The following is a 12,712-nucleotide window of genomic DNA, read 5'->3' on the forward strand; positions in this document are numbered from 1 at the left end:
TTCCGATCCAGCTCCCTGCTAATGGCCTGGGAAGACCAGTGGAGAATGACCCAAGTGTTTATAGGCCTCTGACACCCACATGGGAGACCTGGATGAAGCTCCTGGCTCCTGACTTCAGCTTGGCCCAGCCCAGCCATTGTGGCCATCTGGGGAGCATGGCAGTGGATGGACGATCTCTCTCTCTCTCTCTCTCTCTCTCTCTCTCTCTAACTCTGAATTTCAAATAAATCTTAAAAAAGAAAAGGTTCAGGGACTACAAAGCAAAGTCCGAAAACCCCTGCTACTGGCACTGGAGAGCCGTGGAAATTTCCAGGCAGGGGAGTGAGAACAGGTGGGTGACTTGGACTGGGTACTGGATATGGAGCAGGAAGAGAGGCAGGGCGGGAGGCAGGGTGGGCGCTGCACTCCCCTGGGGACAGGGCAGCTGTTCTGGACCAGTGGCTGTGTGGGCAGCAGAGGGGAAGCGATCCACCTCCAGACCCAGCAATAAGGGAAAGCTCTGGGGCAGTGCAATGCCACCAGGCACCAGGAGGGGTCAGCACAGCCCCAGCCAAGGGCAGCCCCCAGCAGGAGTCCGGAGGAGAACCACACTGGCTAGGCTTCTAGGAACCTCTGCAGTGACCGGCCTGAGGAGCTCAGGGGCAGCCACTTGGGCTCTCCACTGGAAGGGGACGGAAGGAAGCTGGCAGCCGCCACAGCCACTCGTGGCTGATGGGCACTGGCTCAGGGAGGCGGTGAGGGGCACAGCGCTCTCCCAGAGCTGGCAGTCTTGGCACTGCTACTGACCTATTGTTGCACTGCACCCCCGTCCCTGGCCTTTCGGGCCCCCTATGGGTGTTCCCTCACCTGAAGTTAATTGAGTGCTTTCAGAAGAAATTCCCGAGAGGCTGCAGGACTCCTGCCCTGCCCCCTGGCCCCTAGGACAAGCTTGGAAGTCAGTCCTGGGGCCTCATCCACCACCCACCCAGCACATCTGGGGAGCCCAAGCTCAGGCTGAGCTACCAGGTGGTGTCGCATCTCTGTCTAGCCAAGCTCAATGGCAGCCAGCATGGATGAGTCTCCCCGGACTGCTCTTCCTGCCGGTACTCGTCACTGGGGCACAGGCCCCCAGCTGCCTCCTAAGGGACCTTGGGGACAACCTGAGCATGGCTGCCCTGACCCAGACCCATTCCTGTGCCAGGTTGGTGCCTTCTTTGGGGGGATTCCCCCCTACCCACCAGGCCCTCACTCCCCACCCCCACCCCACACCAAGTTCCATGGGCCCAGCCCAGAGGCTTCTGCTCCCAGCCTTGATGTCACAGAGCCAGTTTTGGACTTCCCCCGAGGCCTGGTGCTGGCGGTGGGATGGGGTGGGTGTGGGGGATGTGGGGCTGATTCCTGGCTTTGGCCAGCCCGGGGTCCTGCTCACCTTCTCTGCTTGGGGGCCGGGTGGTCCAGGGGCTCCAACTTTGCCAGGGAATCCTGGGGGACCCTGTGTCAACAAAGCAGCCACGGAATCAAAGTAGGGCAGGAGGGGGCCTTCTTCCCTCCTCCTGTGCATGTTTCTCTGTTGTTAACGCAATGCATTTGGACTTCCTAGAACACCACGCAGGGGCATGGTGTCTGCCTGGCTGCTGGGCCCACCCAGGAGGCCTTGCTCTCCAGGTCCTGGTTCCTGGACTCCGGCCTGGCCACCCAGGCCGTTCCTCCTCTCCTGGGCCCATCCTCGCCCAGCCTGGCCTGGTCCAGCCTGCCCCTCCCGAGGAGACCACATCAGACGGAGCGGCTCTGGGGCTGTACTCACCGGTGGGCCTGGAAAGCCTGGCTGACCTTGGAATCCCTAGGGGAGAAGCAAGGGACAGTGCTGTGTCGCCCCGCCCTGCCTGGCCACTGGAGGGCGGGGGGTGGGATGGGGGGGGAGGGAGGGGCGGGAATGACAGAATGAGGCAGCCCCAAGCCGCAGGGCTCGCTCTCCCCTCTGCTCATCATGGCTGGCAGGTGATGCCCAAGGTGCCAGAGAGAGCTGGGGACCACCAGGCAGGGAGACCCCACCCCTTTGTACCTCCCGCAGCCAGGTCTCAGCCGTTACTCACCGGGTCGCCCTTCTCACCCGAGTTCCCTTGGGGTCCTCGCTCTCCTCGGGGCCCCTGTCGCCCACAGAGAAGAACACTGCTGGAACCCAGTCCTCCCACCCTCTGACCCACGGCAGGACCACCGGGTCCCACATCCACATCTCCCGCCCCCTCCCGCACTCACCGCTGGGCCTGGGGGACCTGGGAGGCCTTCCGATCCTGGTGGGCCCTGGGAACACAAGGGAGCACTCAGTCACTCTGACGGGGGTGGGGGGGCAGGGCACAGAGCAGAGGCAGGTGCAGCGGGAGCCCCCCCAGCTGGCAGCCCTCCCTCTCTCTTCTGAGCTACCTAACGCCAGCCCCCTAACTGGTCCTGCTACCACGGGGCTCACTTCAGCCTGGCCCGCCGATGGCCACCACCTCCTCTCCCCCAAGCACAGCTCTGAGCATGTCACTCTCTTGCTCCCCTCTGCCCATGGAGCGGGGCACACCCTCCACCGACGCCGGTCTTGCAGGTGTCCTATGGTCCGGTGCCAACCACCCTTTCCTGCCTCCCTTCTCTCCTGCCTTGCTCAGTCAGAGCGCTGTTCCCTGTGCTCTCACCGCTGGGCCTTTGCACGGCTCTCCCCTCCACCTGGAATCCCCACCTGCCTCAGCAGAGCACATCAGCAGATGGCTATTCCTGCAGTGCCCCCCACACACACACACACACAGCCGCTCCCTCTGGGCTCCCTCCCACCCTGCATCCAGATCTGGGCCCAAACACCTCCTCAGAGAGGCCTTCGGGGACCTCGCTCTAAAAAGCAGCCTGCACCGGCTCCAGCCCCTTAGCCTGCGGTTTCCTGTGTAGGTCTCAGCTCTCATCATTCACCGGTCTTTGTTCATTCATCTCGGGGCAGAGCTTGCTTTGTCCCTCAGTGTCCTCAGAAGGGAGCCCGGAGCCCAGCGGGCTCGCCAGAAATGTCTGTCACTGAATATGTGTGACGAGGTCTCTGGAATCCCACTGAGGCCTGGCTGAAGTTTGTGAGCAGGGAGTCGGAGCTGGGCTCCTTAGCTGAGGCCTGGGAGGTTTGTCACCAGGAGTCCAGGCCCCAGCACTTCCTCCCTCGGGGGAGCCCCGCCATGGGGGTCTTGGTGTCCTCCTCCTCTAATCACAGCCCCCTGCCGCCCAGAGCTGGGGCTGGGGCTAGAGTTTCAGGCCCACCTGCCTTTGTCTTGGCAGGGGGAGGGGATGGAGGAGGGAGAGGAAGAGGAGGAGGGGAGGGAGGAGGGAGAGGAAGAGGAGGAGGGGGAAGAAGAGGAAGGGGAAGAGGCAGGGGAGGAGGAAGAGGAAGGGGAAGGGGGGGGGAGGAGGAAGAGGAGTTCCTCTGCCCCCTTCCCGGGGCAGCCCCCACCGCCAGTCCCCAGAAGCCTGCTGGGATTCAGCTGGACTGGCTCGGGGCAGCAGCAGCAGGGGTCACGGTCTGCTCCTTCACAGGCTGCTAGAACATTCTCCCCAGCCGCCTGCGTGGGTGCAGCAGCGGGCGGGGGGGGGGGGGGGCAGCTCCCTTTGAAGCCCTTCCTCCACAGGTCCCGTCCATCCCCGGGCTGCGGGCGACTCACCGACTCCCCCTTCTCTCCTGCAGGCCCGCTGTAACCGCGCTCTCCCTTGATGCCCTGACAAGCGGCAGAGAGAGTGGAATTAGCCCGTGGCCCGCCCGTCGCGGTGCTAATGTGAGGGGTGGATCCTGCAGCTGGCACCCAGGCTGGCACTCAGAGGCAGATGGCACGGCTGGGGGAGGTGGGGCTGGGCGGCTGCGACCCTCAGTGGGAAGCGGGACATGCAGAGGGACGCCTCCCCGCCGTCTGCCCTGCTCTCCCCGCACCCCGGGACAGCCAGGTCCGGGACTTGCAGGATGCTCTGTGGATCTGCCCAGCTGAGGCAGAATGGGGGTGGGGGAGCCACACCGCCAAAGCAGCTCTAAGTGGAGGCTGCACGGACGGCAAGCAGAGGCAGGGGCTGAAATGCCGGCAGTGGGGAGCCTGCGGAGGAACACCCAGCCTGGTCCTGCCCTGACCACTGCCCACACCACCAGTACCCCCACATCCAGGTTCCCCTTACTCACAGGCAGTCCCGGGGGGCCCATGGCGCCTGGGTAACCAGGTTGCCCTGGAGGACCCTGCAAATAAAGACAGATGTGATGGGCCAGCCCCTCACCGCTTCTGCTCTCCACCCCTTGGGAGTAGGGGATGGTGGAGGCCCATCCCCCTCCACCAGGACTGCTACCACCTTGGGCCCACCTTGCCCTAAGCCACAGGTCCCCTGGTGGTAACCAAGACCTAGGACTTGCTGACAAGCCCCAGGCTGAGCCAGAGGAGAGGGCCAGCAGGGGGGTGATGAGGACCCAGTGGAAGGGAGGGCACACTGAGGGCTAACGCCGTGGGAGGACACAGGCCCCAGGGACTCGGGCAGCAGGTGTCAGGGAACAGGGCCTGTGCTCCTTCCAGGGAGTCAGGGCACATGGAGATCTTTGGTCCTGAGGGGCTGCGAAGACCCCTACACTGAGGGATCTGGGTGGAGGGGCAGAGAGTCTTAGAAGGAAGAGTCCACCTCCCCCTGCCATCGGGCAGCCACCCCGCCTCCAGCCCAGGGCCCCCTCCCCGCCCTGTGGGCCTCTTCTTACCGGTTCCCCCTTGTCTCCTGTCAGGCCCCTGAGGCCTCGCTCTCCTTGAAGGCCCTTGGGGAGAAGAATCATGAGAAACCACCCAGGAGCGCACTTCCCACCTGCCCACGGCCTCTGCTCCCATCCTAAGCAAAGGGAGGCGCTAGTGGCCCGGCCCCCACGTCCCAGGCGAGGTGACCCAGGAGCTGTGCTGCAGAGGGTGACTGTGGGAGGAGGAAACCCCTAGCAAGTGGTGCCTTTTGGGCACATTACCCCCCCCCCCCAGACAGCTACAGAGATATGCCCCCAGGGGGGTGACTCTCAGGGGGACCCTCAGGTGACTGTCACCAGTGTGCCCCACACAGCAAACGAGAGCTGCTGGAAGTGACACTCCCTAGCACAGGACGGCACCAGGTGCCCAGCACTTACCTGTCCACCCCTCCCACCCAGCCCCGAATTAGGACCGCAGAGAGAGACAGCGCCCTCCAGCGCGGCCCCTGCCACTTTGTAGCATGGAAGTGATGTTCCTGCCACTCAGCGCTGGAGACCCACCCACCAGCCCTCACTCCTGGCCTGCGTGGGGTCACCACGCCACCACGAGCACTTTCTCTGCCCCCTTCTCCCTCGGCCCCTCCGGAGACGACGCCCAGACCTTTCCACCACACAAGACAGATGGCTAGACGGACAGATGGCCCCTTCACCCAAGCAAGCAGAAACACACAAGGCCCGGCCAGAGATGAGGACGTGGGGACAGATGGGGCTGTGACAAGGAGGGGCCCTACTCCCTGAGCCTCTGTCACCAGGCTTAGGAGGAGAGGAGCCAGGCCCCGGGAACACAAAATCTGACAAACAGGAGGTTAGTTTCCGTGACCCAGGAGGGAGCAGCGGTGAGGATGGAGGTGACTTAAACACACCTGTGACAATGACGACGGCAGAGCAATTAACGACACCTGGCAGAGGGAGCGGGCCAAGACACTGGGGCCCCGCGACACCCAGAAACCCAACCGGCGGGCACCACGTGCCCAACCTCGGAGCAGCCTGGGACCGGCGCCAAGGAAGAGGAGCGGCAGGGGAGGAAGCTGAGGGTTCCTCTAGAACGGTGGGAAAAGTGTAGGCACTGCTGCCTTTAAATCCCTGGGGTGCCTCTGGACAGCCCTGCCAAGCAGCAGGGCAGCCAACCTGTGCCAGCCTGCAATGTGAAGCCTTGGCGTCTCCACCGGGCTCCGAGCCAGGGCCTGGCAGGGCCCCAAGAACGACTTTCAGCAAATCTTCCGTCCACACGGCAGGTGGTGGGAGCAGGAGGCAGAAGGGAGAAGAGAGGAAGAAAAGGGGCTCTAGGGGGGCGCCGGCTTAAAGCAAGAAGGTAAGAGAGCTCAGGGGGCCGGGGGGGGGGGGGGGAGGGCGCAGAGTGATCCGGGATTGTGAGCAGGGAAGGAGAGAGGAAACAAGAGGGGGTGGCAGCAGGAAGATGAGAGGGAGAACTGAAAAGAGGCAGAACACGGGAGGACGTCCAAGCCGCTGGCCCCTGGGGAAGCTGTGGGAAGCTGTGTCGTTAGCTACCGTGCCTGAAGGGCGACAACAAACACCACGACAGGGAGACAAGCACGAGGCACAGAGACCTGGCTGGCGGGTGGGGGTGGGGTGCAGTGCTAGGTTCTTACGGGCAATCCGGGGGAGCCAACAGCACCAGGAAAACCTGGGGGGCCCTGGTGGGAGAAACAGGCAGGTCACATCTCACAAGCACAGTCACGCCGGGGCGGCCTGGGGCTGGGGGCCAGGGCGGTACTGTCCAGGCCACTGGAGAAGAGACTCGTGGGTGCTCTCGGCCCACAGAGGCAGCTGCTCCCACCCTTGGCTCCTCTGTCCAGGGGCAGAGACGCGAATCCGCCCCCAAGTCAGACAGTGCTTCCCAAGTCTTCCGGAATCCACCTGGCACCTTTGTAAGAGTGGAAGCTCCTGTCTTTTTGCCTGGCCCATCCTGCCTGCCCCGCAACCCCTAGTAGGTGGCTCCCACCAGCCACACATTTTCAGTTCTTCCCGTCTTTGCCGGTCGCTTCCAGTTTCCTGCCACACCAACACCGCAGGGAACTCTGGAGTAGATGCTCCTGGCCTGGGCTTTGGAGACTTGCTCGAGATTTGGCCCCAAGAGCAACGGGCGGCAGCTCCAGCTCAGCCCCCAAACTTCGTGGCACCTGGAGCCACAGGGCTAGCGAAAGGTCTGGCCAGAATGCCACACACACACACCCTCCCCGCCCCCCGCTGCCCAGGGCTCCTGGGTCCAGTGTTGACCATAGTGGCGGGGGAGGGGAAGCACCCACGCGCCCCTGTGGGCCTCCCCGGGCAGGCAGCTCCAGGGCATTCTGTGGTCTGGTACTGAGGCGGGAAAGAGGAGGACAGTGGGTGTCGCCTCCCTCTTGCCCTGCCTGGCAGCTGGGGGATAAGACAGCAGAGGATGTGTAAGCCCTAGGACCCCTCTGAGAGCGGCTCCAACAGCCCAGGGCACCGCAGACACTTACAATAGGGCCTGGAGGACCTGGCGAGCCTCTCATGCCGGGTGGACCCTGCAAAGGAAACCAAGGGAAATGCATGAAGAGGCTGGGGCCTCCCAACCCCCAACTCAGTTGCTCCAGCTAGAGGCAGCGGGGGGGGGGGGGGGGGGGGCGGCTGTTACCAAAAGAGGCCCATTTAGTGGATGTTAAAACTGCCTTCTGTCCCCTGGGTCACCCAGTGAACGCTTAACCGAACAGCTGTTAGGACACTACAAGCACTGGTGCAGGTGCCCGGGGCACACTGCCGCCCACAAGTCAGGACGTGGTCGCCTGCCTTGAGGCATTTACATTCTGGAACAAGGCGGACACAGGTACGGAGTGGGTGCCTGTGGGACGCTCCTGAAGCAAGCCAACGCGCAGGATGTGGGATGGGGACAAGTACAGTGCAGGGAGGGGGCCTGGGGGCTCCACTTTTAAGAAGATGGTCCAAGAAAGCCTCCCGGAGAAGGTGGCGTTTAAGCTATGAGCTGGAGGGCAGGCATGGGCCTAGAAGAGGGGCCCAGGGAGGAAAAGCCAACCAGATACCAGCATGGGGAGGAACCAGCACACCTCGGGGACAGAGGAGGCTCTGGCTGGCCTCCGAGGCAGATGGGGAACCCCAGCCCCCTTGAGGCCCGGCCCCTGGTCCTACCTCTTCTCCTCTCTGGCCTGGCAGTCCCGGAGGCCCAGGCAGGCCAGGGCTCCCAGCACAACCGGGCTCTCCCTCGCTGTTGTCTCCCTGGAGGGGGGATGGGGTGGTGAGAGTGGGCAGTCAGCGCCTCCCCCCATCCCCTTGTGCAGCCCAGACTGGGGCAAGACCAGGTGGGGTCCACTCACCCTGGCCTCCTCAGCTCGGGGCCGCTCCCGCTCCAAGAAGCACTGAGGGTGGGGGACAAGGTGGGGCTCTGTTAGGTGAGGCAAGCAGGGAGCCCTCCCCCACTGGGCCTGCCCCAAGCCCAGCGCCTACCCGGGCGCAGTTGTCCAGTCCTGGCACGCCGGGGACGCCCTGGTCTCCCTTCTCTCCCTTCTCCAGCAGGGACACAGAGCGGGCCGTCTGGCCCTGGACGCAGTCCCCACAGATGCTCTGCGGAGGGAAGGGGAGGGCAGTGGGGCCTGGGGTGGCGCGGCAGGGCGGGGAGAAGGCCAGGTTGGGCCACACGGGGGCACCCTGACCAGCAGCCGTCCTTGTCCTCAGCCCACACTCTCCTGCCCCAGCCCCACGTCCACGGCAGCTTTGCTCCGCCCCCAGGGGACCCAATCCCAGCTTTGAGTTTCCTCCAGGAAGGAGCTCTGGCAGGACCAAGCCAGAGCCACTTTCCAGACAGGCGTGTGGGAGGAGGCGGAGGGGCCCGCAGAGGGACCATCTGTCCCGGCTGTCCCCGCAGCCTGCAGCCACTGTGAGGACAAGGCATGAGGGTTGCGGCTGAAAACGCTGGCTCCAAACGCGGCTTCACGGCCCAAGGGAGCGGAGGAAACAGCTGTGGGGGAAGCCAGGCCCGTGCCAGACGCCCTCTGGGACCGGGTGGCCCTGAGCAGACCCCATTGCTCCCGGGCTCCCCAGGAGGCTGGGACGGGATCAGAAGGGCCTGTAGCTATCCCGGGATTTTCAGCTTCTTCGGGTCATATTATCTCTCTGAAATTTTGATAAAAGCTACAGGTGTCCTCCACAGAAGGATCAGACCCACTAGAAAAAGCCAGTCTCTGATTGCAGGGGCCTGGGGGGCCTGCAGTCTCTCTGTGGGCTGGTGTGGTGGCCATGGCCTCCCAGGCAGTAGCCCCTGCTCTCCCCTTCACTGTTCGCCCAATGAGAGCAATCACTGGTCACCATTTACTCCGCGCCTGGGAGGCCAGGAGTGGCAATGGACCTTTGCACATTTTCACACCTGGTGCTCAGGGCTCAGGGGGTGGGGATCTTACGAGCGTTGTGCAGAAGAGCAAGTTGATGCCCACAAGAAGCGGGCGGGACTGCTCTGGGTAGGCAGGAGCCCAGAGCGGCCCTGTCAGTGTGCGGCCTGAGCCAGCGCTCTCTCCCCAGGCCCAGGCCTCCTCTGAGCTGTGGATGCAGCACTCCCTGGGCTGCCACCCAGCCCCTTCTCCAGACCCCACTCACTCTGTGGGCGCGTTTGGGGATGACGGTGGAGCACATGGCTATGAAACCAACAAACGAATGGTCACGAGAAGAAATGCCAAATTCTGGATTTGGAGCCACACAGTCACCGCCCAGGGGCAAGACTTGGGGAGACCCAGGCTGATAGAAGCTGCGATGAGGATGCCGGGGTTTGCTTGTCACAAGCCCACAGTTATCTCGAGTGTCGCTGGGCCAGAGGGTCGGTCGGCCCCACCTCCTGCTCTAGCTGTGTCATGGGGGGTGGGGCAGGCAGTCTCAAACTCTGCTTGACTGGGTCTCGGCAGGGCAGAGGGACATCCTGGCCGGTGGCAGTGCCAGGAGAAGCGGGCACGCTCTGGGGGCCAGGGCTGGGAAGGCCCCCAGGGGATGCTAAGTGCAAAGCCCTGAATGCAGCAGGAGGAATGAGTGCACCCTCATCTCCTGTGGTGACGAAACCTGACCGGGCCACTGCCCCGGGGTGGGGTCTTATGGCTGTTTGCAGGTGCATACCAGACCCGGGCCCTGTCTTGCACCACTGGCACGGCTTCTCATTCCCTTCTTGGATTCTTTCTGCACTGACCAGAGAGAGGCTGTAGCTTTTCACCTGGCCCCACCAGTCTCCTTGTGGCCCTCCACCACCTGTTTCCGCTCTGCTGCAGGTCACGCCCTGATGTGACCCTGGAGCTCCAAGGCCTCACTGCCAGCTGCCGCAGGCCCGCTCAAGGTTGGGTTCTGCTGACAGCAGCTGCCATATGGGTCCCTTCGCAGGACTCCTTTAAGCAAATGGTGCCTGGGGGTCTGTTAGGAACCAGGCACCAGCTAGGCCCTGCAAGGCAGCTGCATGGATCGCACATTCCCTACAAACAGCCAGCCAGTCGCTCAGCACTCTGCTCCCTCCCACCCTCCTCTGCAAGATCTGTGCAACTGAGCACTTACAAGGAGAGTCCCCTGAGGACAACCCTGGCACTCCCAGCCCACCTCATACCCGCTTACCTTGAGGAGGTGCTGCTCGATGGGGAGTGACCCCTGCAAGAGACAGAGTGTGGGGGACAGCAGGTGAGGGATGGGGAATTGGGGCAGCCTGGGGAAGCATCACCTCGGCTTCTCCCAGCTTTGAAAGGGAGAGGACAGGGACTCCCCCCACCCATGGCAGCCACAGGGGCTGCCATGGGCAGTTCAGCCCTGGGCAGGGAGGGGGATGGCCAGTGAGTTCTGGCAGGTACCTACCAGTTCCGCGGTGAGTCCAGGCTGTCCTGGCAGACCGTTGTTCCCAGGCACTCCCTGCAGCCAGGAAGACAAGAATGAGTGGCCCCCTCTCTCCAGCCTGCTGGTCACCCTGCTCCCTTGTCCTGCCCAGCCAAGCCCTGATGGGCACAAGCTTCACATCTCTTCTGAGCTTGGGAGTCTCCAGATCCTTTGCAGGTGCAGCCAAGAAGGCCCAAAGGAGTGACACCACCCCACCCCCACCCTCCACCCCACCCCCCCACCCCCGCCAAACCAGCCCAATAGAGAGTGCTTTCCCTACAGGCCGAGGTGCAACTGAAATCAGGCAAAGGCACTTCCATGTGGCTAACTTATTTCTTTCTGGCCTAAGCAGTTTCTGGCATTTTCTCCTATAATCATCATGGTTACCTTGGTGGTGTTATCGCCATGTTAAAAACAGAGCAAAAAGCTCAGAGAGAATATGCAAACTGCCGAAGGCCACCAACGAAAAAAGTCACAGGGCTGGGACTCAGTGGGGACCACCGGCTTCTGATCCCTCTCATAACGACGATTTTAGCCTTGTTCCTCCAAAGACGTCCCCAGAACGTTTGTGTGCACAGCAAGGCATGTGCCTGCGGCTCAGACCCATCTAGCTGCATGTCGAGCTATGTTTGGCAGATTACTTGGAGAGGGGTGGGGAAAAAACTACATGCCTCAGTTTCCTTATCTGTCAAACAGGGAGAGTTTATGGTGAGGCTTCAAGGAGACTGCGACTATAGGGAGCTTAGTCCCCCACACCTGGGCGCCTCCCAGGACCCCTGGCCAGCTCACAGTGTGCAACTGGGTATTAAACTCTCCAGGGAAGGCAGGGAGGGGGTGTCCCCACTTGAACTCCCAGGAGGGAGTGTGCATTAAACACGTGCAGAGTGAAGGCACTGTTGCTTGGCCTGCTCCTCCCTGCACGGGATCTCCTTGGCCTGCGCTGAGACCTGGCCTCCCTTCAAATCCCAGCTCCAGGCACCGGAACACATCGCTGCTGGGAGGCTCCTCCAGACTTGGGTCATGCTGGGAGGCAGCCCTCACCCAGCCCAACAGCGTCCCTTCCCACCCAGGCGGCCACCTCCTCTGCACCAGCAGGGCTGAGGACAGTGCCTGGCACAGGGACAATGCCTGCGTGCTAATTATGATCAGGCCACTCGATCATGACTCAACCCCTGCTCCTCTCTTCAACGTAGATGTGCGAGTTCAAGCCTGATACTTGGTGATTCCCTTCCTGACCCCCCCAGAACTAAGTGGGCGTTCCACCTGCTCTACCATAGAACTAAGGAGTGCAGCCTGAGTTAACATTAGGCTCAACTGCCTGCTAGTTATGGGGTCTCAGGCAGATTTCTTAACCCCTGTGCCTCAGTTTCCACATCTGAAATGGTTTGGGATGAAACGAGATCACCAGGCACTGGGTGAGCGAGGGCCACGCGTCGCTGAGCCTGCGTCTGCATCCCAAGACAGGAGTGGCTGAGCCCTCCGGCACCTTGTTCGGCACAGGGCAGGGGCCTGCTGGTGGCAGCCTGGGTTTGGGCTCAGGAACTGGCACCAGAAGAGGACTCTGGTGCCCGGGACCAGACTCAGCGGTCACTCTTTTCTGCCTCATTCCCCAGCATGTCTTGGCAGGGTTCACAGCCCATCAGCACTCCCTGTGAATGGGGCGCTTTGAAAGGACTCTTGGCTTCCCCTAAGCAGACTGGAAGAACCCCCCTCCCCCCCCCCCCCGACACACACACACACGGAATTGGGATCCTGGTGGAGCTTCCCATCAGTAACGGTGGCCTCCTCGCTGTGGCAGGTTCCCAGCCCAGAAAGGGGCGGTGTGCTGGGGTGGGGAGGCGCTACCACGTGACTCTGCTTCTCCAGGTGGGAGTCACTCTGCAGGGGCTGAGAGTCACAGGCAGCAGTTCCTGCTGGACCTCCTGGGCCCTCTGGAAAAGGTGGCCTGCTGTGCAAGCCACTGGGGAGCTGTGCTGACTGCCAGCGGAAGGCAGCAGAGAGTGCTCTGCGTGGGGGAGGCACAGTCCAGCGTGGCCAAGTCCCAGCCCCATAATCATGGCTCCGCTGTGACTTAGGGGGTAGCACCCCCTTCCTTTTGTAAGGGAGGAACATGATGCAAGGCTCAGATGGGTGAGAGAA

General features: G+C 62.6%; 1 protein-coding gene across 6 annotated transcripts in view; it reads right to left on the reverse strand.

Moving 5' to 3' along the window:
* Nucleotides 1–12,712, reverse strand: part of COL16A1 (collagen type XVI alpha 1 chain) — a 56,633-nt gene that overhangs the window by 10,148 nt on the left and 33,773 nt on the right. For 4 of the 6 annotated variants that reach the window (XM_062190840.1, XM_062190841.1, XM_062190844.1 and 1 more), the window contains 14 exons: nucleotides 10,556–10,609; nucleotides 10,322–10,354; nucleotides 8,189–8,305; nucleotides 8,059–8,100; nucleotides 7,874–7,960; nucleotides 7,210–7,254; nucleotides 6,355–6,399; nucleotides 4,715–4,768; nucleotides 4,157–4,210; nucleotides 3,654–3,707; nucleotides 2,236–2,280; nucleotides 2,073–2,126; nucleotides 1,784–1,819; nucleotides 1,409–1,471 (listed from right to left, as the gene is read on the reverse strand). In XM_062190840.1, coding sequence (XP_062046824.1) covers nucleotides 1,409–1,471; nucleotides 1,784–1,819; nucleotides 2,073–2,126; nucleotides 2,236–2,280; nucleotides 3,654–3,707; nucleotides 4,157–4,210; nucleotides 4,715–4,768; nucleotides 6,355–6,399; nucleotides 7,210–7,254; nucleotides 7,874–7,960; nucleotides 8,059–8,100; nucleotides 8,189–8,305; nucleotides 10,322–10,354; nucleotides 10,556–10,609 — 783 coding nt within the window. The remainder of the gene's footprint in view (nucleotides 1–1,408; nucleotides 1,472–1,783; nucleotides 1,820–2,072; nucleotides 2,127–2,235; nucleotides 2,281–3,653; nucleotides 3,708–4,156; nucleotides 4,211–4,714; nucleotides 4,769–6,354; nucleotides 6,400–7,209; nucleotides 7,255–7,873; nucleotides 7,961–8,058; nucleotides 8,101–8,188; nucleotides 8,306–10,321; nucleotides 10,355–10,555; nucleotides 10,610–12,712) is intronic. The other 2 variants (XM_062190845.1, XM_062190842.1) reach the window with 1 other exon arrangement.

The sequence above is a fragment of the Lepus europaeus genome, chromosome 5 (assembly GCF_033115175.1).
Source record: "Lepus europaeus isolate LE1 chromosome 5, mLepTim1.pri, whole genome shotgun sequence".
Classification (NCBI taxonomy): domain Eukaryota; kingdom Metazoa; phylum Chordata; class Mammalia; order Lagomorpha; family Leporidae; genus Lepus; species Lepus europaeus.